Source organism: Saccostrea cucullata, unplaced genomic scaffold, assembly GCF_032062105.1.
Source record: "Saccostrea cucullata isolate Sc308-1 unplaced genomic scaffold, CSIRO_AGI_Scuc_v1 ctg5928, whole genome shotgun sequence".
Classification (NCBI taxonomy): domain Eukaryota; kingdom Metazoa; phylum Mollusca; class Bivalvia; order Ostreida; family Ostreidae; genus Saccostrea; species Saccostrea cuccullata.
In genome coordinates, this window is record NW_026929353.1 from 1 (window position 1) to 24984 (window position 24984).

The following is a 24984-nucleotide window of genomic DNA, read 5'->3' on the forward strand; positions in this document are numbered from 1 at the left end:
AATTTAAAGAAAGGGAAGACAACCATGTACCATGCCTCTGGGATGATAATAGGGTGTGCTGGTAGTGGGAAAACAACATTGTTAGAGAGACTGAAGGGTAATGACGTGGCCGAAATTAAACAGAAGACCAAATCAACGAGAGGAATTGACATACATACTGACATCTTTGATGTGTCAGACACCATTAATGGTATTTTGTTTTCATTATCAAATACTGTGGTTTCATCAATATTCGTTGAGCACCAATTTTCGTGGATTTCGTTGTTAAGAAGATCCACGAATTTAAATGTTCATTGAAATACGAAATATGACATTCATTTGTATAAGCAATGCTTTTGTCCACGAAATTACGTATCCTCGAAAACGTCTGTTTTACAAAATCCACGAAAATTGATGACAACGAATATTGATGAAACCATAGTATTATTTGTAATAATGTAACAATGCAAGATTCATCATGCATGACGGATCCCAAACAGATCACTAGCGTAATTAAACATATATGGATGGTTCACTATGGGACTCATACCACAAAAATGATGAGAGTACATGGAAAAGCTTCAGTTCAGAGATTCCTTAAGCAATATGCAGACCAAACGTGCATAAATGCACTACCAATTATGTTTTAGATATGGAATCTCACTTAAATATTCTCGGTTGTTAAACAAAAAAGTTAGAATCCTTTCCCTGGTTTAACTTGTATAATTGTTGCATCTATAGCTAGGAATACTGCTGATATATTTGCTTGTTGTAGGACTGAATTACAGATGATATTCATGAAGAAGAGCTTTCTTAATCTTTGATAATTTTTTTTTCGTTTACAACGAATGATAATAACATATATCACTAATAAAAAGTGACCTATCATTTGAATGTACAAAAAATGTACTCTTTTCTGAATTTTGTTCAGACAAAAGAGATTTGTATAAACGGAAACACGAGTTTTCCAAGATAAAATTAAAATATACGGATTTAAATGCTCTGGGACTTGCTTTCAATTGATTTTTCCTTTTTTTGCTTTTCTTAGAGATTGGGGCTCATATGAGCTTTATAGTCTATAGTTAACTTTTTATATAGTCATCAGAATACATGTAATCAGGTCGATTCTGATTGTTTTTGAAACTTTTAATCAACCCACATTTCTTTTTTAGTTAACACATCAGTTCATAAACAACACTTCAAGGCAACGTTTGATGAAATCATTCAAATTCAAAATGTTCTTGAACACTCCCAGAAAGAAACTAATGAACAACATATTGAAGAACAAGTGGAGAACAAAAAACTTGTCAGTGAAAAAATAAGTGTCAAACAAACGTCAAAGGACAACCCGAACCCGAACCCTGGCACTGATTTATCGAAAAATGTCACATTGCCAGAAAAATCAGCTGAAAAAAATGAAGTTAGTCCGAATGCTGATAAAGATTCTATATCAGAAATTTTACGTATTTCAAGTAGTGATTCTGATGATCCTGAGAAAAGAATCACTATCCTGGATTTTGCTGGACAGTGTGCATATTATGCCACACACCAGGTTTTTATGAGTCCGCGGGCATTCTTTATTTTGGTACTCAATATGGAGAAAAAGTTTGATGATCAAGTCGGAGAAGAAGAATGTAGCCAGACAGGTTCCATTTTTAAAAAATGGACACACAGGGGTTTGTTTGAATACATAATTTTACATTATTAGTAAATGTTAAGTGCACATTAATATGATGCTGGAATCCTTAATTCATTGTGATGATTTTAACTCTCGATTTTTGAGTTAACAAACGGTTTGCGCTTAAAAAACCTACAAAACATAAATACACATAAATATTCAATAAATATATAAAACATGTTGCATTAAAGTGAAACACTTAGGAAGTCAAAAGTGATTACAGCATGAAATTAGAAGAAGCTCTTGAATTAAATATTCTTAATTCATTTATATTCAAATATTTCTTGATTTCATCAAATCGTCCATTAAATAATCCCCCATGATTAATTTTTTTATTCAGATTATCTTAAATTTTGGGTGAAGTCCATTCATCAGTACAGCAGTGATAAAGCACCTGTTCTCCTCATAGCCACACATGCCGAGGAAAAAACAGAGGAGGTATATATAATTACAAATGTATAAAATGCTCAAAGTCAAAATTATTCATGTACACTAGGTCTTTTATTGAAATAGAATTTGACTTTAGTTCATTAATTCATGTTTCTTATATATTTGAAAGTCGTAACTGTTGATATTTTGTTTAATAATGTAAGATTTTCTGGTATTAAAGTCTTACGATACGTTCCCTACCGATTTTGGGAGTTATGGATTGCTTGACTGTATGCTGTTTTCGTCCCATTCGAGATTTTTCAATTCATTTAGAGACATCATCATATACTTGTGAAGGGCTTTAAATTTTGACCTTTACTCCGCACTCACGGCTATTGAGCTGTGAGGAATTTTTAGTGTGCCAACGCTTGTCCTGATACGTGGCCTTTGTTTTTAAGGTGTCATCAGAAAGACCTGGACCTTTCATTTCAAAATGTCGACCGCATGATAAAGGAACAATCGCTACCCATTTTTATCGACTTAGATCAGTCGCGACTGAGATTCGAACCGACGACTTTCCGATAATGGAGCGAGCACTCAAAAAACTGAGCGATTTGCTGATTTTGTAACTTTCGGTAACTTACCAAACAAATTATAATCATTCATATATTTTGTTTTCTAAACTGTTTTTAAAATACTTAAGATTTAAACACCAGAACTCGTGATAACTTAAATTCCAATTCTACCCAAAAGGATTATAAAGGGAATATACCCCCAGGTATTCTTTACAAATGAACTGCAATCTTTTTGAAAAAAAAATTGTTTAAGTAGCAGTAAAGATCCAATGTATTGATTGAGGAAATTCACTTTCTCGTCTGACCTTCATACAGATAATCATGTTTATACTAGACAAAACGCGGGTATGTTAAGAAAGCATAAAATTCATTTTTCTGGCAATTAAGACTTTTTAAAGAAAATTATGTTTGATAATTTATCAAAACCGCTGATAAACGTAAACTATTATTAGTTAATACAAAAAGATAAGACGGGGTCTAACGCAACGACGTGCACCACAATCAAGGTATTACGTGACTTCTATTAATAGCACAGTTTTCCTCAATAAAAAAGCTAATAGAACAACAATACCCCGAAGTTTAATAATTTCTTTGCGTAAATAATATAATTGGAAAACATCTATTTTTCCTAAAATGTGCTGTTAGAGTCTCATTGTCCTGTCAGTAAAATAATAATTCCACACATTCGCACGAACCCTTACCCGATGTTTTGAATTTTTTACATATGAACCGAGATTTTTCGTAAAACCATGCCTAACTCGACATTCTAGCAGCGCTTTCCAAGTATTTTAAGAGGCAAACTTTTCATCTGTACAAATCTTATGTTTTGAAATATACAGATTATTGTTGTTCTGTTGCATTTGCTTTGTCACAAATGACATAGGAAAGGCTGACCGGGATACATATATAGTTGACAGTCTTTGACAGAGAATAAGCGATGAAAATAAATAAGCATACCTGTTTCATTGACTGAATTCCATATGAATTACACAAAATATTCACGATATTTAAGAAATAAACAACGTTATTCAGTGAACATGGCGTTGTGAATAGAAATTGCTCTGCTGGCATATTCCATGATGCGCGCTAGCGCATCATGGAACATATGCCAGCAGAGCAGTTGCTATTCATAATGCCATGTTCACTGAATAATCGTTGTTTATTACTTATATTTGCATTCTTCGATCAAAGGAAATCCTGACTTACATAAGGACGCGGCTTCTTGTCTGCAGTAATGAAAAACATACGGCTTTAAAATCAGTACACCTGATCAATGATCCTTTTCTCTAATAAACCACAAACAATTTATAAAGTATTCCCCTCTCAAACATTTATCTGGATACAAGCAGCGCCGTCATCACATTCTCTTAATTTTTGTTTTGATGTAGTTGTGACATCATCGATCAACGTTATTGAAACCCTCTGGCAAAAATCAATGATTTAACACTATGATGAAAAATGACGATGCTTTTATAATGATTTTTATTCCAGAATGCTTTTCTATGATTTTTTTTTAGCTTTTCATATTTATTTTTAATAGCTGAAATCATTCTTGAAGTAGATATACTAGTTAAGGAAATTTCCTCTTTCTGGGTGTTATTACCCAAGTGTGAAGAATTATCTTTCTTTGTACAAATATATATGTTATGAAAAAATAAAAATTTGGCAGTTATCTATAATTTTAAAAAGTTTTATTGATCAATTAAATACATTGACCAAAATTGAATTTTTAAAGATATAAATCAGCAATTTTAGATATTCTAAATTTCCTTTTTTTTTCAAAAAATATTGTTAAAAACGTATTTTTATTCGTCTTACGAAACATTTCATATATATACTTCTCAACACTCTACATAAGTGTAGCAGAGATTGTTCTACAAGAGAGTGGTAGAGCAATTGCACTCATAGTTGAAGCAATTGCGTCTATAGTCCTATAAACTGAAGACTACATGGTCATAGTGGGAGAGAGCAGTGGATATGCAAATATTTGCTTTTAAACTCCGTTTTACGTATTTTGTACAGAACGGCAAGGCGACAATATGAACGTTTCTTCTCATAGCGATGTTCGTTCAGCAGTGAGTGATCCCTCAAATCAAAGTACATCAAGGTGTCTTTACTTGGTTAAAATCTCGAGTTGGCATGACAAATTCGTTTTCCGGCAAAAGGCGTCTGTCTGCGGGGACTATAAAATGAAAGTGAAAGTAGGGGAATTTCGGAGTTCTCACTGGCGCTGTAATACACAGAATTACTCGGTTCATCTTCTTGACAAATTACATTTACCAAGCTTTCTTGGTAGATTGATTGATTGTATATCGTTTAACGTCACCCTCCAGAATATTTCACTCATATGGAGACGCCACCACTTGCCGATGGAGAGTTGCAAATTTTGTCCTATACTTCGGCACTCGGGGCCATTGCGCAGGGAGGGATCTTTTTTCGAGCCAGCACCTACTGAAACACGGGACCTCAGTTTATACTGTCTCATCCGAAGGACCGGTCTCCACGTCCAACAGTGGGATTCGTACCCACGACGCAAGGATTGAATCATTGCTTCGCGACTCTAAAGCAGACGCTCTAACCACTGCATAGACTAATATTGCCTATCTTTACCGTACGGAGGAAAATCGGATATCAGACGGGCAGGCCAATCTAACCACTGCGCCACGCGGCCGACCTTTTTTGGTAGAAAAGATACTCCTTATCAACAAGTGTGAGGCTCAGCTTAGTACATCTGAACAATTTTTATGCAAGTCTGCAAATTAAGGAAGTGTAATTTTTCAGCACTACTTTCTTTTCCTACCGATTCTAAAAATGACAAGCTAATTCAGAGAATTTGTGTCCCCCACTTAAGGAAAAAGTAAAACATTTGCAGTTTAGGGGAGGGGGGTGGATTCAGATCCCCCTCACTGAATTTGTAGAATTATTAAATGTACAAGAGCTGTTCAATAAATAATGTCCTCGGTGCTCGGAAAGAAGCAAAAGACTCTTTTCATGATTTTGTCTTCATTATTTTACTTATTATTCTTTTTTAATTACAACACATGTCCGTAATCTTTTTTATCTAATTTCTGATTGATTATAGAACTTATTTTTGGGTATGAACCTTGGTATACTGGAAAATGGCAGATCCAATAATTTCCTGGACTTGTTTCTTTCTTATCAAAGGTGTTTTTTTCCTTCGATAGCGACGGGGCAAAGTCGGTCACCGGGAATCAATCAGCGTGTGATCCAGCGACCCACAGTCATACACAAAAAAACACCACAGAATGGTTAAATTAATTCTTGATAAAATTGTTCCTTCTTATACTATCTCTGTCCCATGCATGAAAATATTAATTTGTTCGAGTCTTATGTATGGTAGGAAAGAAAGCTAGATCCGTATTCACCGTAAACAAGGCTCCATTCTCGTTTTTATATTGAAGAACTCTCTATGCGTATAATTGAAAAAAACTTGCCGTAAGTAATAAATATTTTACCACGCTTTATCATATCTCTTTTTAAAATTAGGTTTTAAACGTGTTCTTTGTTTCCCGTTCAGAGTATTCGATGGTATCTTTTTCCTTTTATTAATAAAGATCTTTCCAATAGAAAGAGTTATAGAAAAAAAAGTAAGAGTATCTTTTATTCGTTTTAAATATGAACATAAACAATATGAACGGAAACAATATACGCCCGGATTTCATAAAAAAAACTTTTAAGAGTCAAATAATACACAATTATTTACTGCGCGATTCTCATATTCACCTGGAAGCAAGATTTTTTTTTAAGTGTGTTTACCATTACGTAATCTATCTTTCGAGTACACGACGCCGAGAAATTCTAAAGCGACACACCGCGGTGAACCATTGACCCCGCAGTCAAAGGCAAATAATTGGTATATACAAACCATTCTACAACAGTAAGAAAATATTATTTTCTCGAAGTAAATTAAATCTTTCAAAAATATCTTAAAATGTTTTAGGTTTGACTTTAGTACAAAACGCTGGGGCATTTATTTTACATGTACATTAATCAGTCTTCAATTCTTAAATATTCCTTAGATCCATGTGTAATTTGACGATTCATAGCGCAAGGACTGGCGATCTGCAATTACTTTACTTCAACCAATATTTATTAAAATGTACAAGCTTTGCTCTTTTCACACACAAATAAATCCGTTTCAACACAAGTTTTCCGAAACACAATTTTTTATCACAGATATTAACCATGGCTATACCAATTTTAAACTTTTAAAGAGAATCTTCAGAATCGTAAGGAGAGAATTATACTCAATGAAATGGACTCAACATCTATAAGTAACACCGGCACGTGTAAACTTCATAAGTGACTTCTGTGCTGCACACTGTCTATTAATTTATATTACAGGTTTTATAGTAAAGTTCAAGAAATAATGATTTTAAAGCAATGAACTTAATTTGTTTTATAATTTATTCAAAACCCGTATAAATGATAGGAAGTATAGTGTGCTAACATTGTAATTTTGTTCCTTGATTAAATATCAGTAGCAGGTTATGCAATGTACATTCAAGTAGTAATTATAAAAACCGCATATGTCCAGAATCAAAAATTTAAGAACTTATATACCGAGTTACAATGTTATCTGAATATTACAGACTTATCATGTAATTAAACGCTTTTACAACCAAAATTAAACTGTTAAAATCATAACAGGCACCAAAGTCAAACCATTTGTATTGTTTACCGTATATAACGCAGTATTTTCATTAAAACTGGAGGTACTGTGAGCAATGGGCTCACTAAATGATACCCTCCGCCTCCCATATGTGTATAAATGGCAGTGTCCATGTTTTGCTATGGGAAATCCAAAATATGTGTCGGATCAAAAAGTAAAATAGGAGGTGCACAATGGTAATATGTAATAAAGATTCTATGAAAGTTTCATCAAATTTCATCCAGTGGTATAAGAGGAGTTGCTGATAAGAGATGGGTACCCCAAAGCGTAACAGACGGAAGGACGGACGGACGGAATTAACAATTACTATATACCCTCCCGCTTTTAAAGCGGGGGGTTAAATGATGAACTCATATCTAGCGCAAATTAGTTTCCTTGGTTTAAAAAATACGCGTACCGGAGAAAACGAGTGAGAGGCATTTTATTCAAGTACATTCAAGTTTTTACCAGCGAGTCCCTGTATCAAGTATTGTCTAATTTTTATTCTATTAAACATAATCTCCCTTTCCTATTTAAATTTAATTTATTTGATGATTTTATTCAAGCACAATATCATTATGTAGTACTAGAATGAAGTCCATGCACGGATGCTATTGTACATCGGAAATTTTCTTTAATCCTTTATCCATGCATTCCTCCTTCAAGGAAAATAATAATGCATAAATTGATTGAATAACGTGTATAAAACCATGTGGTTTCGGTTTGTCAACGTGTTTTAGATTATGATCAGCAAATCACAACTCCTTGGGTCTTCCTGTCTAACATAATAATAACCTTGAATGTATTACGTATACATCATGACATCCGCATGCTCCTCACCCCCTTTACGCAAACTTTGAAATAAATGAGGAAAGATATTTTATTTGTGGACTTTTGAGTTTAATTTTATTGAGAATAAAGCTATTACCCTAAAATACGTTTTATGGAAAGGACTTTCAACCCCGTCTATCTTTCATAAATAGAAACTCCATGTTGTTTGAATATTAATATCCGGTGATGTTTTAAATAATTCAATGTTGTTTTTCTGACCTGTGACAAAATGGTGCGAGATAATGCAAATTTCAAACATCTTCATCGCCAATGACAGAAAAGTTGTAAAATTCCTGTCTGGGTTATGAACTTCTAATCACTAAAAGGTGTTTGTTTTGAAACAGAGCCAAGGTTATTCTGTTAAGATCAAGGTCACTGACAGAAGAATTATTTTTTTTACTACGTTATAAATTAGTAAATGAAAATCATTGGAGTCTCTTACTTGAAACATACATTACTTATGATTGGAGGTTTTGTCATGACCCTGATCAAATGTCTTTCTGGCAAATCAAGGTCACTGACAAAGAAAAAAATGTTTAAGCGCATAACTTTATAATTAAAATTTACTGGAGGCTCATGCTGGGAAGAAAGGTTGTTAACATAAGAAAGTGCAGTGACCTTGACCCAAGGTCTGTACTTCCTGTCCATGGCTCCAACGGAAGACCTACCCGTTGCTTTGCAACGAGCTCGGCTCTAGTTACAACTCTTTATCGCGATTCATACAAAAATGTATAAACTACACACAATCCTCCAGCAAAATTCAGTTAGACGACATACTTCTCTTGTACATTAATACAGAATATTTTTAATATGTCCTTGTTTATCACTTGTGCCAGTCCAAAATAAACACGATTTATAAATTCTAACTCTGTTTACAGACGTGTAAGGGGAGCGTTTCACATATCATTTTTTGCTCTTGTTTGAAAGTGTGCATATCTGACAAGCGAAAGGAATAGGAATGTTTAAATTTCAAATGTCCAACATCAAAATAGCACATTAGAGCTTAAATCAGTCCTAATACTTGAAATAAACAACAAGGCCCCAAAATAAATCTACATGCCATGTAAAAATTATTACACTTTCCCTGTCATGTCAGCTCAAGTATGAAGTGACTTGACATCATATTCTATTATGACGTCATATCTAAGTAGTTTAGAGAAGTTACTACAATTTGAACAGTTTGATATTTTAGGGGCAGCCTTATTCTAGCTGCGTAGTGGGATGTACCCATATTGCACATATTTTCGGTGATGAGATCTTTTCTTCGGTGCCAATACTTTAACCCATTATCATTGACCTTAAGTTTGATCCTCTTTTGAAAAACGTTCCACGTGGCCAGTACTTTTGAATGGTTACTGTAGTTCTGTAAGAAGCCTTTCTTATTTTACATGTTTTTTTCTAGTGACAGGACCTTCCCATGGGCATCATCAATGTGGATCCTTTTATATTGCCTTGGATTATGCATGACCTTTTAAAAATGAACATTGCCATTACTTCTTGTTAGTTGAATCTTAGGATTTCATATTTTATATGTGCATTTCAGGTGACAATTAAGGCTTTTCCTTGGTCACCATAACTTTAGAACCCTTGACCTGTCAGTTTTGTCTATTTTGTCAAACCTTTACCTCATAGCTTTTGTTGATAAGGCTTCAAAATTTCACATTAAAAGAAAAAGGGCGTACAAGGCGTGGACAAACCCCCCTCTTAGATAATATGTTACTCAATTTTAAATATTCACGAAAAAGTTATAAAATCATGTTCTCAGTAATGTCATCTTTAAAACATCTAATTATTTTATTTTATTGAACGACTTATGGTTTAACCATCTTTTCTTCAAAATTGATACTGAAGCATATTTAATGGAAAATTTGTTTACTTGAGGCATAAAAAAATGAATTTTGAATACCAGGGTCAAATGTCCATTCTTTTTTAACGCTAAAATGATGACAACATAAATGTGAAATCTTTTTCATTTTTCTAAAAATTGGAATCTGGACCCATTCTATATGAAAATTGAATATTTCAAAAACAACATACGCTTTAACAAACCCGTTCATTTTAATCACACTGACAGATGTCGAAAACACATATCCTCGTAGCGTAAACGATGGGTGAAAAATAATAAATTATTAATAAAATATCAAAATCAAGAATTAAATGTGTAAAAGATGATAATAATGATATAATTTTGAAAAATATAACTTTTCTTGATGTTTTAGAATTGATCTACGTCTTTTGTCATCAGAGTGGGGAATTGGCTTCGCCTTGTATTCCTCCATTCTTTGTTTTGAAAAGACCTTCATTTATAGGTACCAACATTTTGATCGCTTGAGGTTGATATTGATATTTGATTTGAGAAATATTAATTTTGATCATTCGCTGTAATCAGGGGCATTAGTTCAGCAGACATGTATTGTTTCATGATAAAAAAATAGATAAGGTGTCACTGATACATGTCTAATAAATATTATTTTAAACAGGAGGAAGCAGCCTTTTTTAGAGAGATATGGAAGACTTTAGAAACAAAGGACAAATCCTTACAAAGGCATCTTAATGTTAAAAGGCAGTTTTCAGTTGGATTTCATGACAGTGACAACATTGAGAAAATTAAGAGTTCAATTGCTAAAATCGTTCAAGAAATGGATCATTGGGGGAAAGAACTGCCACGCTCATGGGCTATGTTTGAAAACTTCTTTCAGGAAAAAAAGTCGCAGAGGATAATGCATAAAGAAACTCTTAAGGCTTTCAACGATGCATTGCCACAGGAAATCAAGCTCCGAACTGTTAAAGACATCAATGTGATGCTGCAGTTTTTCCACGACATCAGGGAAATTTTAAACTTCAGCCAGGAGTCCCTGAATGAAATAATTATTCTTGATGTTCAATGGTTTGTGAATGCATTCAAGAACGTTATAACTGATAAAAATCATGCAGAAGAGGATTTATTTGAATATGCCTCCGAATGGGAAAATTTCAATAAAACAGGAGAATTGAATGACACTTTGCTGACAGCAATTTGGAAAATTAAAGATGATGGTTACATGAAACATAAAAAAGATATCATGTTATATATGGAGAAATTAGGGTTAGTAGCTAAATTAGATGGCTTAACGTGGTATGTTCCATGTATGAACAAAAGGCCCTTTCCATCAAATCACTTTAAGTCCTACCCTTCATCATCGATCCTTTGTTACACCTTTCACTTTCTTCCAGCAGGAATTTTCCAACGCCTTGTAACTGCATGTTTGCAAATTCCTTGGGAGTTTGCTTCAAGCAAAAGCGGACCATTCATTTATCAAAATGTAGCTGTATTCCTATTCGATAACCATAACATTTTGCTCGGAATGACTCAGACAGAAATTCAGTTGCAGGTTTTTGTCATAGAAGGAAAAGTTGATACAGCAAAATGTCAGGTAATAAAGACAGAAATCGACAAAATGTTGAACAATCTGTCCATGACATTCCATGCAGACTTAAAATATCAGCTCGCATTTAAATGCAAACCTTTGGGATTTTGTAACGACAAAGAAAGTAGTGTGATTAAGGAATCTGACTTTAGAGGATCAAGTTTCCAGTGTTTGTCCTGTCCAGAAGAGAAAATGCATTTTATTGATAAACAAGCAATCACAAAATATTGGGTACAGGTATGTTAATTGAATTGATGATATAGAACATTTTACATGGAAAAAAAAGAAATACTTAGATAATAAATTATATTTCTAAACATAGTCCTTATATTCCTGACACTGACATGCAAGTATTAGGTTGAATGATAGATTGCCAGTTGGAAACAAGATACATGTATATAACATGAAGGAAATTTATAGTTCTATCGTTTTTAGATAGAAATGTGCATTAAATTTTTCATAGAAAAGACTTTTTTCCTTTCAAGTCGTTTTATAAAGAATTTGGAAGGCATTGTTTATTCTGCATATGTTTAAATGATGCGATTTCTTTTAATATTTTTCCTCTGTATTTTTTTTTCAAATATGTACCTGTGGATGAATTCTAGATGTCTAAGTATGAAGGAGAATGTAAGGACTTTAACTTAGATGGAACCCATGGAAGCAGAGCATCAAAAGATTTACTAGCAACAGGTCTCTTAATGTTTCAAATCTAAACAAAATATAGCTTTTTAGCACAATGTATTGAATTATATACTTTTAGCTTTCTTCACGATCAAGTTCAAAACAATTTTAGATTTCAAAGGCGTCATGCCAATCAATACTCACTATTCATGAACGTTTTAATTAATGAAAGAAAGAAAAAAAATATTAATAGAAAAATAATGCTTTTTTTATTATAATGATTTGTATCTTCTTAGATAAATCCAACGCAAATATCGACAGGATAAGGAAGTTATTGCAAGTTGGAACGGATGCAGTACGAGTTTGCTTTGATAAATTCTTCCCAAAGGAGGATTTAGAGAAGACTTTGAAAGATAATGAAACAAACATAAGAAGAGGACAGTTCCGTTTCCAACCACCTCAATTAGAGATTCTTTTCCCTACACAAGGTTCCATGTTTTTTTTTATGTTTTATTAAAATGGGCTTTTTTTTATTTGGACAACACCAATAATGATCTATTTCCATCGGATCTTTCTTTTTCAAATGCCCATGCATGCATGTTTTCTCTTCAAATATCAGGACGTAATAAATGAAAAGCATTTGCAGAATTTTCTGTTTCGTCTTAAGACCTGCACGTGTTTCACTAATACCGGGTATTAACCAAATTAGTTTGTTTTAATTTAAAAAAAATGCAGTTTGTAATGGAAGATACCAAAGAAAAGGCAAAAATAAGGTGTGGTAATTAAAAAAACCATCAAGGACTATTAGCTCAAAGAGCAGAACTTAGGTGAAATATTCTTGACAAAGTATTGATATTAATTTCATTAAATCAAGTTTTCTGTAGATTTTAAATTCGGAAATTGTATCCATCTTTAACAGGGTCATATCGGTAATCCACAATATTTAATAAGAATAATTTTTATAACTAGACACAAAATAATATGTAGATGGTGCGACCTTTAGGACGAGTGCAGATACTTATTCAGTTTTAATTTATATCAGGCTCGTCAATCCCCACGTGACATTTGGTGCATCTCGACTCTGACCTCACATGATGTCGTTTTTAAGCTGAATTACCGAACCAAAACCAGTGCTGACTTTAAATTGAAAAAAAAAACCGTTTTATTGAATATTCAACTGCAATATACAATTTTAAAAATCAAATAAATATTTTTTTTTTTTTGCTTGTTCTTATTCTCACAAGGAAATTGTTTAAAGAAGGGATGGATGGTGCATCTAAAACTAACTGCAGAAACATTCCTTTGTATCAACGTATAAGTCCGCATTTTCTTTAGCCAAATCGTTGTCGTTAGAAATTGCCTTGCGAGCGGAGCCTCGCGCTGCACACTGCGCTCATTATCAATTACTTATACATAAAACAAAAACAAAATTACAGAAAGGATACTTTTGTAAGGAAGACAAAGAAATCAAAATACTATTTAGACTGTATATGTAGATGTAACTGTAACGCAGTTTGAATTTTTTTAAAGATGGATCCGCCACTGGGGTTTCATCTTTATCTATGGACGTTACCATCATGTATAAATTGTTGAGGAATTTCTCTGACATTGCTCCTCCTGGGAATGGATGGGGAAAAGAGCCTAGAATAGTGGACATTACAGAGAGTGATGACATAGAAAGAATCCGTTTATACAGAAATAAATACAGTCATGATCCAGGAAGTAGACCTGTGATAAGTGATGATGTGTTCAATATTATCTGGACTGATCTTTCTCAGGTAAGCATTTTTCATGCATATGAAAAGGTTATAATTTCAATTTATTTTGTGGAGATTGTGCCAATGCTTTCACTTTTTACATGGACAGAAATAGTATGAAAATCATTCATACAGATATGTATTCAGGCGAGTTTTGATTTAATTGCCTTAAACAGAAATTCGATTGGTTGAGTTTAGAAAACTATTTTCATTCAACTTAATATTATACATATCATAGATATTGTTAAACAAGATGTGTTTGTGAAACACAATGCGCCCGGCAAAGTTCGAAAAAAATATAGTACTGTATATAGGTCACAATCAAGTTCACAAGGTCAATGACGTTGGTGTCATTTAAAAGAACTTAATTAGTGGAGTATGCATTCCATATATGTCACGGTTTGAAAGTTATGACAAAGGTCAAAATTGACAACAGACAAACAGACAGACAGGGCAAAAACAATGTATGCCTACGATCTATCGCATATATTGTTTTTGCCCTGTCTCTCTGTTTGTCTGTTGTCAATTTTGACCTTCGTCATAACTTTCACGATCCGGGATAGAGACAGTAACCATAATTATAAGCAAAACAACTTAGTATTCAATTATGTATCAATCGAAAAAATATAGTTAAAGTTAAAGCTTATAGTAACAAAAGGGGTACATCATCTATAACATGTTGTGAATATTTAAGTGCACGACACCAGATTAAAAAAATGGAAAGGGGGTTCCATATCCTTAGTAAGTGTGGTTTTAATTTGAACTTCACCTAAAAAAAACTGTTGTTATTGTGATTTGGTTTAGGGTTGTTCATTTTTTATATCTCAAAAATTGATAAAGGTTAAAAATGTAAAATCTTTAATTCTAGATAATGTTATTATGCACACATCAAGAATCGTAGTTCAGTATAATAAGGAAAATTATGAATAACAGTTTAATTTTACTAATAAAGAAATTTTTTTTGTTAAATTGTCAATATTATATTTTCAGGCTTTAATAAGACTCAGTGGTGGTGTTTTGGAAAGAAGAATCAATGAAATATAATTATGGAATATGCTTACATCAATTAATAACCTTGATGTTTGTAAAGACTTGCTATCAATGTGATTACTACTGCACAGAGCTGGAAATGTACCCAAAATCAGAAAATACAATAATCATTTTTGTGAAATAATGAAACAATGATTTTTTTTTTTTTTCTATAAATGAAAAAAAAAATATTTTCGTTATTGCTATCTGATTAAAGATAAAGAAAAGTTTTGCGCAGTTTTAATTTATCTGTTATGCGTCCTTTTTTTCAGAGAGGGTTTATTGATTTGAATTGAATATGATACCAACAAAAGTTTTTCAGTGGAAAGTTGATTTAACTTTGAAGAAGTACAAAAGTAAATACCTTAATCTTTAAAATCATCATGATCAGGATATAAAGCGAAAATAAAGTGTAACTGATCATGTAATTGACACTGCTTGGCTTATATATATCTAGTAATATTACAGCTGTAGCGAGGAATTCAAAGGACATATGAATACCCTGATCTTCTCAAGAATCGTCTTTTAAACAGTATTTTACTTCTTATACATATATATCAGCTAATGAGAAATGTATTTACATTGTATTATAATGATTAAATAGTCATTTAGACCCTCTTGTATCATTTTGTTATAATTTATATAATCAGAAGAAATCATTTTCCTACATATTATATAATACATTTTGTTCAGTCTGATAAAATATCATATCGTGGCTGACTTGATTGACTGATTTACTCTTTCTCTGTCATTTAAGAAAAGTATTTGCAATTAAATAAATTTCTGTTGATAAAATGATTATCAAAAGCAGCGAAAAAAAAGAACCACGATTGATCTGACAGATGACTTGTATATGGACGTCACACCAAATTTTCAAGAAGATGAGAAATATTTTTTTTTTGTTTAGAAATATTTCTATAGAACGAAAAGAAAGTTTGAAGCTGTAACCTTAGAATTGTTTATAACTATATAGAATCCTGTGTGGCTTCTATAATACCTTATTTGCAGTATCTTCTTGATTGATTGATTGATTGACCTGAGTAGTCACGTAATTGCTGTCGAACATAATTATTTATCTGAAGCTCTATTGACACAAACATATTAGGAAGGCAAGAAGGCATATTTCAGTCCAAGTGATACATACATCACGTAACTGAGATGACGTACGGTAAAGTGGTATAATATAGCACCAAATAAAAATCATGACTTGCACTAGAGAAAAGTTAACCAAATCAATGTCTTATAAATAGATCTTTTCCCATCTGTTTAAATGTTTTTTAAACTTGACATTGAAAAATGGATGACTGCAATTAATGCTGTAATTTGGATATTAATTACAGAAATATGTCAATTTGACACCTACTTTAAATATTAAAAACTATTTTTGACTGTAATACAATAAAAAAATTCATGTGTTTTGTCCTTAAGGTTTTCCATATACAAAGAATTTTCACTTTATATATATTTCAAAAAACGAACGATCAGCCTTGGCACAGTTCAGATGTGGAATGCTTCCCTTACGCATTGAAACCGGTCGATATAAAAATGAATCCTAAAGTGAAAGAACGTGTGTTTTTTGTTCTAGTTCTGTTGTTGAAGACGAAAAACATTTCTTATTAGACTGTCAATTGTATAATAATGCTAGGAAAAAATATTTTGATAGCGTGTACAAGGAGCACCCAAATAGTAATAATAATGATTATTTGTTCAAAATTCTAAATCAAAATTACCAAATAAAGTTAGCCAAATTTGTACATACAGCATTTAACCATCGAAAGAATCTTCTGCATGTGTAAATTTATAATAAATGTTATTAATGGAAAAAGTGACTTATAGGTCCAATGGGCCGGTGCAGATTCAGTTTGACGTATTTTGTTTACACTGTATATTGAAATGTCTATAATGCACAATGTCACTATAATAAATGATTACTTACTTACTTACTTACTTAGATATTATATTTTACTACATAAAGAGCTTGACATGCACTAAGGCTGAAAATTTAACTGTAATGCAGCTGTGTGTAAAAACTGCACTTTATACCAAAGTTAAAGACATGTCACCATAAAAGGTAGGAAAAAATATCATATAAGTTTTTTTCCCCAAGAAAGTAAAGTATTTAAAGTGTCAGGTACCTTACTCCGTTTTTCTTGACTATTCATTGTCCGTAAAATTTAATCATGCAGCCTTTTAATACAAGAAACCTTTTAATACAATAAAAAAATGAAAATAAAATTGATTTAGAATAGATAAAACAATTGTATAATAATTGCAACACTTATAAAACGGTTTAAGAAGGTGCACATAATGTCAAGGTTGATGATGACTTTTTATGAAGGTTATATACCGGTAACCATTTATTCACCAGGAACCAAAACCAAGAAATAACGTGTAACATCTCTGCTTTATTTGATCAAAGTCGTTTGTGTGAAACTAAAATCATAGCGGTCATATTAGATTCTGTTAGTTATGAAGATTTTCTAGCGCTTTTGAACGGAAAAATTGAATATATTAGACAAACTATTCTTTGGTACATTTGTACATGTATATCCCTCACCGAATCTAGCTGCATAATTTTACCTCTATGGGTTAGAGAATTATGAAGGGCATACAAATTTAACATAGTTAACATCATTAAAATCCAATTCACAATACATTTTTTTCATTAAAAAATTTAAATTTATATAAATATATTAAAGTGAATACATGTTGCAGTAATAATAATTTCCTTTATTAATACAGGAAAGCATAGTTAGAAATCAATAATTAATATACAAAGTGGTCCTATAAAACATACTCACAGATGGATTTATAAAACACTGTAAAAGTAGACAAGTATAAAGTATACCTACATGACATTAATAAAATGAGGAAATAGTTTCTTCTGTTTTCAAAACATCCTTTTTAAATTGACTTTTTTGGTATATTTTAATAGCTGGACTCTTTCTAAATCCAAATATACATAAATTTTGAATATATCTCATTTTTACAGTATTTTATAAGCATTTTAGTAAGGCGCGCCAAAACAACTCTAACGTTACTAACTGAAAACGTAAAGACGTCGCCTGCGTCTAACTCAATTTCAAAATTCTTAAAATCAAATTCTATTTAATATTATAAAATAACCTCAATCTGTGTGTGTTGAGGATTATAAACTTGAGAAAATGTTTAATTTTGTCTTCCAAGTGACTAGTATGTAATTATTCCTGAGGTTTTTTTTTCAAACTTCTTAGTATTTTAGAGCAGATCTACCTGTGGTAATTTCGTTAAGGGGTGTGGGTCTAGATAGAGTATAGAACGGTTTATAATGTATTTGGTAGGAAAAATTAATTCTTGTTAAAATCCATCCTTTTCTTTTTATAATATAATCTAGGAACTTGGTGTAAATCGGAGTTACAGACCTTTTGTTATTTTTATACCATGGGTCAAAAATTTATTACAGAATCAAGTGCCTGTGGTTGGAACATGCATATTTTATAACATATTTAACGTATTATAAGAATATTATAATTTTTATCATCTTCCTCATTTGGGGAAGGAGATGAAAACTGAACTGAGTAAAATTTACAGTTTTTAGCTCACCTCAGCTGAAGGCTCAAGTGAGTTTTTCTGATCACATTTTGTTCGTCGTCTGTCCGTCTAGCTGTATGTCTGTCCGTCTGTAAACTTTTCACATTTTCGACTTCTTCTCAAGAACCATTGGGCCATTTTTGATCAAACTTGGCACAAAGCATTCTTGGATGAAGGTAAATTTAAACTATTAAAATAAAGGGCCAATCCCCATCACAAGGGGAATTCATCAAGAAAAGACAAAAATAGGGTCTGGTCATTAAAAAATCTTCTTCACAAAAACCACTGGGAAAAGCTGAAACTTATGTGGAAGCATCCTGGGACAGTGTTAATTCTTAATTGTTCAATTCATGACCCCCGGAGGTAGGGTGGGGCCACAATGGGGAATAAAAGTTTTACATAGAAATATTTCGGAAAAATCATCTTCTCGGGAACCACTGAGCTAGAAAAGCTGAAACTTACGTGAAAAGATCCTGGGTAAGTGTAGATTCTAAATTGTTCAAATCATGACCCCCGGGGGTAGGGCAGGGCCACAAGGGGGAATTAAAGTTTAACATCTAAATATATAGGAAAATTTTTTGAAAATCTTCTTCTCAAGAACCACTGAGCCAGAAAAGCTGAAACTTATGTTGAAGCATTGTGGGGTAGTAAAGACTCTTAATTATTCAAATCATGACCCCGGGGGTACGGCGGAGCCACAATGGGCAATCAAAGTTTTACATAGAAATATAAAGGAAAAAAAAACTTTTAAAATTTTCTACTCGAGTACCATTGGGTCAGGAAAACTGAAACTTATGTGAAAAGATTCTGTGGTAGTGTAAATTCTAAATTGCTTAAATCATGACCCCTGGGGGTTAGGCGGAGCCACAATGGGGAATCAAAGTTTTACAATGGGGAATCATAGCATCCTATGGTAGTGTAGATTTCAAATTGTTTTAATTATGATCAGTGGGGTAGGGTGAAGTCACAATATGTATTACAAGGGGGAAATCTTGTAAAGAACAGAATGGTAAAAGCTTCTCAGGTGAGCGATATGGCCCATGGGCCTCTTGTATGTCCTTAATTTTCTGTTTACCTACCTGAATAACGGGTATTACTTTGCATCTAATGTGTTATTCCTCAGAGTTTGCTGAGAAAGGTTCCCTGTATGACTACCTACAGACTCCTGACAATGTCATGTGTTATTCCTCAGAGTTTGCTGAGAGAGGTTCCCTGTATGACTACCTACAGACTCCTGACAATGTCATGTTTTATTCCTCAGAGTTTGCTGAGAGAGGTTCCCTGTATGACTACCTACAGACTCCTGACAATGTCACGTGTTATTCCTCAGAGTTTGCTGAGAGAGGTTCTCTGTATGACTACCTACAGACTCCTGACAATGTCATGTTTTATTTCTCAGAGTTTGCTGAGAGAGGTTCTCTGTATGACTACCTACAGACTCCTGACAATGTCATGTTTTATTTCTCAGAGTTTGCTGAGAGAGGTTCCCTGTATGACTACCTACAGACTCCTGACAATGTCATGTTTTATTCCTCAGAGTTTGCTGAGAGAGGTTCTCTGTATGACTACCTACAGACTCCTGACAATGTCATGTTTTATTTCTCAGAGTTTGCTGAGAGAGGTTCTCTGTATGACTACCTACAGACTCCTGACAATGTCATGTTTTATTTCTCAGAGTTTGCTGAGAGAGGTTCTCTGTATGACTACCTACAGAATCCTGACAATGTCATGTTTTATTTCTCAGAGTTTGATCAAATTCTAATCATTAGTTAAACTAAAGTATTTGAGTGAGTTGTGCTAAAGTATTTCAATATTTGACATTCCGATACCCTTTATTTTGAACTACATGAACATATAGTATGATTGTCATTCAAAATTTAAGATTCCATTTTCAATAACTTTAAAGTAAATCATCGATAAGTGATTGCCAGATTAAAATACTATATAAACATTAAACTGTATTAGACAAACGTATACACAGTTATGTTCTAGTGTGACTGGAACAGTCCCTAGAAAATCTCAGAATTCATCGACTTCCTCTTCATGATCAATTATGAAATTTTAAACATGTAAATCTATTAACTCTATTTTGAAATGTGCTGGTAGCTGTGTGTGCTCTGTTGCTTTATTCTGTTAATTTGAACATTGCATCAGTTTTCATTGTGTCAAAACAAATTACCGGTACATTTTTTGAAAAAAAAATCTGTAAAGATTTTTAAAATGTGTAAAATATCTTAATATTTCAAAATTTCTCTGTAAGCAAAATGACTCATATAATTTGAATTATAATAAGCACAATTTTTTCATTGAACTTTTCGATTTTACCCCTATGATACGCAAGAAAAACATAGGTAATCAGAGATTACAGAGCTCACCTCAACGAATGGTGTCTTTAAGCAAGGCAAAGTCACACAATTAACCAACAAAAAGTGTACATTCCAAAAATGAAAATATTTCAGCAATTTTGATTTGATACTTTGAAACAGACGTACATAAAAAATTTAAACTAGTTCTTCTTCATGAAAATGTAATCAAAATCCAGCATCTGAAGCAAATTTGAGAGTTTTCATCTCTTGATGCAACATTTGTGCAATTTTGGTTTATACAATGTTATATTAGTCTTATAGTTTTTTGGTAATAGACCTGCACCCATAACTTTTACCTGGTCTATTATCTGAAAAAATGTATGTCGAATTCAGCATCCGAAGCAAGTCCATTAGTGTGCATCCTAAGATGTATCGTCCATGCAAGTTTGCACATTATAGGGCTCCTAGTTAATTGGAAATAAAAATTGCATCAAAAACTAATATATTCACTCATCCACAAAAAGTAGGTCAGATTCAGCATCCAAAGCAAGCCTGGTAGTATGCATCCTTATATGTATCATCCATGCAAGTTTGGTCATTAAATAACTCATAGTAACCTGGAAATGTATTATGCACCAAAAACTTTAACCTATTCACTCAACTAGAAAATGTAGGTCACATTCAGCATCCCAAGCAAGCATGGTAGTATGCATCCTCAGATGTATCATCCATGCAAATTTGGTCAACATAGGGCTTATAGTTAATTTGGAATGAACCTGCTCCAAAAACTTTAACCTTGTCACTCATCCTGAAAATGTAGGTCAGATTCAGCATCCGAAGCAAGCCTAGTAGTGTGCATCCTTAGATGTACCATCCACGCAAGTTTGGTCAACATAGGGCTCATAGTTACTTGGAAATGAAACTTGCACCAAAAAATTGAACCTGTTCACTCAACCGGAAATGTAGGTCAGATTCAGCATCCGAAGCAAGCCCAGTAGTGTGCATCCATAGATGTATCATCAATGCAAGTTTGGTCAACATAGGGCTTATAGTTACTCGGAAATAAGACCTACACCAAAAACTGCCTCAAAAACTTTAACCTGTTCACTCAGTCGGAAAATGTAGGTCAGATTCAGCATCTGAAGCAAGCCTGGTAGTATGCATCCTAAGAAGTATCATCCATACAAGTTTGGTGAATATAGAGCTTATAGTTACTTGGAAATGAAACCTACACCAAAAACTTTAACCTGTTCGCTCAACCGAAAAATGTAGGTCAGATTCAGCATCCGAAGCAAGCCTGGTAGTATGCATCCTTAGATGTATCATCCATGCAAGTTTGGTCAATATAGCTTATAGTTACTTGGAAATGAAACCTACACCAAAAACTTTAACCTGTTCGCTCAACCGAAAAATGTAGGTCAGATTCAGCATCCGAAGCAAGCCTGGTAGTATGCATCCTTAGATGTATCATCCATGCAAGTTTGGTCAATATAGCTTATAGTTACTTGGAAATGAAACCTACACCAAAAACTTTAACCTGTTCGCTCAACCGGAAATGTAGGTCAGATTCAGCATCCGAAGCAAGCCTGGTAGTATGCATCCTTAGATGTATCATCCATGCAAGTTTGGTCAATATAGAGCTTATAGTTACTTGGAAATGAAACCTACATCAAAAACTGCACCAAAAATGTTAACCTACTCCAAAAACATTAACCTGGTCATTCCTTTGCTAAAATTGCAGCATCTAAAACTTTGACTGGTACAATGAAACACACTAGAACCATCTTTCATGCATGTCTAATTAATATAGGACATAGAAGTACTTAAAAAGAAAACTGCTCCAAAAAACTTAACCTTAACCTGGGACGCCGACGCCGACACGGACGCCGACGCCAAGGGTATTACATAAGCTCCCCCAACTTCGTTGAGATGAGTTAAAAATAAGAAGTACTTTTTAAAAGCAGTGATACATTGTATAGATCAATTCTATATTGCTTTTTTTTAAATATATTTTTAGAATATCATGTTGGAGCACTGAAGAATATAAGTAAAGAGACATTTTTCTTTTCTCTGTTGGTGTCTATCCTAGGATAGGATTGACTGTATTTTTAGACTTCAAAAGTACCAATTAAATTCTTTTCAAAATATACAGTGAATAGAATTTTTAAAGAATTTCTTCATTACACAATTTGGTAACATGTATCAAAAGCAGATCCTTATTTCAGAAACGGTGCTTCTGGGAATAGAAATTGTTAAAAAAAAAATGGAAGATAACTCAGTGCTAATTATGATTGATTGATTGTATTGTATATTGTTTAACGTCCCTCTTGAGAATTTTTCACTCATATGGAGACGTCACCGTATGCCGGTGAAGGGCTTCAAACTTAGACCTATACTCGGCACTCAGGGCCATTGAGCAGTGAGGATTCTTTATCGTGCCAGCGCCTACCATGACATGGGACCTACGTTTTTAAGGTCATATCCGAAAGACCCGTGACTTTCACTTCTAGTGTCGAGCGCTTGGCAAAGGAACAGTCACTACCTTTGTTTACATCTTAGGTATGACGCGGCGTCGCGAAGGAGAATCGAACCCGGGTCTTTCGATCACGCAGTGCTAATTATGATGTCTATAACTGTGACAACAGTTCAACTGCCTGATGTCTAGGACAAAAGAAGATTTTGAAAGATTGTTATTATTTTGATGGGTTTCGCCCCATAACAATAAAGTTCTCGGTTTTTGTTCACCTTCACTAAGAGATTTAAAATCAATAAAATAGGTTCTGTGCTTCCAGAGAAGATGATGGCAATGTTCAGATGTTAACGGATGATGACGGACAAAGATTGGGAGGTCATCTGACAGACTCAGGCGACATAACAAATGGCTGCTGTTTTTATCACCTTCATTTACAGACATATTATTTCATCATTATTTGCAAAACACAAGTAAATATCTCAAACAAAAATCCTCAAAAATATCGTTTAATATACACTACTAAGTCAGAAACGTACTGACATTCCCATTTTTTACTGATAAACTTAGACATTTACTGACAATGTGCTGTCGTTACTGAAAAACTTTGACAATTACTGACCCTTTTACTGCCGGTGTTGATAAACTTAGAAAAGTGCTGACAATCTTAGTCGGTGCTGAAAAACTTAGACAATTACTGACCCGTTTACTGTCCCTGCTGAAGAACTTAGACAAGTGCTGACATTTACTGATAATTACTGTCCCTGTTGTTCCCGCTCTCGGGGAGGCTGAAAATGACTGTGTGTTATACTTTGTATTTAAAAACAGTCTTATTTTAATTTTTGATGAAAAAAAATCCCTGGTAGTTACTATTTTTTTAATCTAAATATTATTGTTATCTGTTCAATAATTCAGAAATATGAATTGAAATTAACTATGTGTAAATCAAGTTTAAATTTATGTGTTGAATATATCTATCCCTGTTCAATTAAAGAATTAAAATTAACTAATCATCAAGTTAGTTTTCATCTATTTATTTCTTTGCAGACAGATATCTGACTTTAATGTAAAGTGCAACCCCCCCCCCCCCCCCCCCCCCCCCGTTTTCACGATCGGAAAGTTGTATCAATTTTCTTTTCACAAATAGGACAGATGTCTCTTGTTAAAAAAGGAAATCTTCTAAATATTGAATAATTACTGAAAGGTAATTCAGTTTCCTAATGTTCTCGGACATATCTGTACAAGTCATATAATTATGTAACGTAAAGCGGTCACCCATCCAATGGTTACACAAGCTCGCCGTTGCTTAACTTGCCTGAAATAGAGGGAGACTCTACCTCATCACCAGAAAAGCTAGCTCACTAGCGAAGCAGTATGTCTGCTACAATTATATACCCCTGTTTAAGATTTCCGGTTTCATTTGCTCATACGGGAGTTCCCCTATTGAACAGTGAAGTGTTCAATATAATGAATATATAAACTTGTACTATGCCTTGTTAATTTTGTCACTTAAAACATTATATCTAAATGAATGGTTGGTTGATCGATTACGCAGGGTTCATAAGTACTCAATATCTGTAAATCCGAGACTAATAAATAATTAACAGACTAGTAATAAAAATTCATGTACTAGCATTTATAGTAATCTTACGGAAAATATTTACATTTACTAGGTCAGCGGTAAGACTAATATAAGCAGTAGCACCATTTTTCTTCTCTT

The 24984-nt window shown here is 33.2% G+C and overlaps 1 protein-coding gene and 1 long non-coding RNA gene across 2 annotated transcripts; both read left to right on the plus strand.

Annotated features, from left to right (window-relative positions):
- The first annotated feature begins 19 nt into the window (after positions 1-19).
- LOC134280579 (uncharacterized) lies at positions 20-15680 on the plus strand. Its single transcript, XM_062763026.1, has 8 exons — positions 20-190; positions 1152-1655; positions 1998-2095; positions 10585-11748; positions 12117-12201; positions 12429-12620; positions 13663-13910; positions 14880-15680. The coding sequence occupies exons 1-8, from the start codon at positions 25-27 to the stop codon at positions 14931-14933; spliced, it is 2511 nt and encodes an 836-aa protein (XP_062619010.1). The 5' UTR covers positions 20-24; the 3' UTR covers positions 14934-15680.
- A 688-nt stretch (positions 15681-16368) lies between these two features.
- LOC134280577 (uncharacterized) lies at positions 16369-23776 on the plus strand. Its single transcript, XR_009994933.1, has 3 exons — positions 16369-16989; positions 19612-19661; positions 23572-23776. It is a non-coding gene; the product is annotated as an uncharacterized LOC134280577 (long non-coding RNA).
- Positions 23777-24984: the final 1208 nt, after the last annotated feature.

Bases quoted from the DNA above. Each gene is read 5' to 3' on its own strand.
- LOC134280579 (XM_062763026.1), top strand. From the start codon at position 25: ATGTACCATGCCTCTGGGATGATAATAGGGTGTGCTGGTAGTGGGAAA. The intron at 2,096-10,584 runs GTATATATAATT...TATTTTAAACAG, and splicing joins CCGAGGAAAAAACAGAGGAG to GAGGAAGCAGCCTTTTTTAG. The intron at 12,202-12,428 runs GTCTCTTAATGT...GTATCTTCTTAG, and splicing joins AAAAGATTTACTAGCAACAG to ATAAATCCAACGCAAATATC.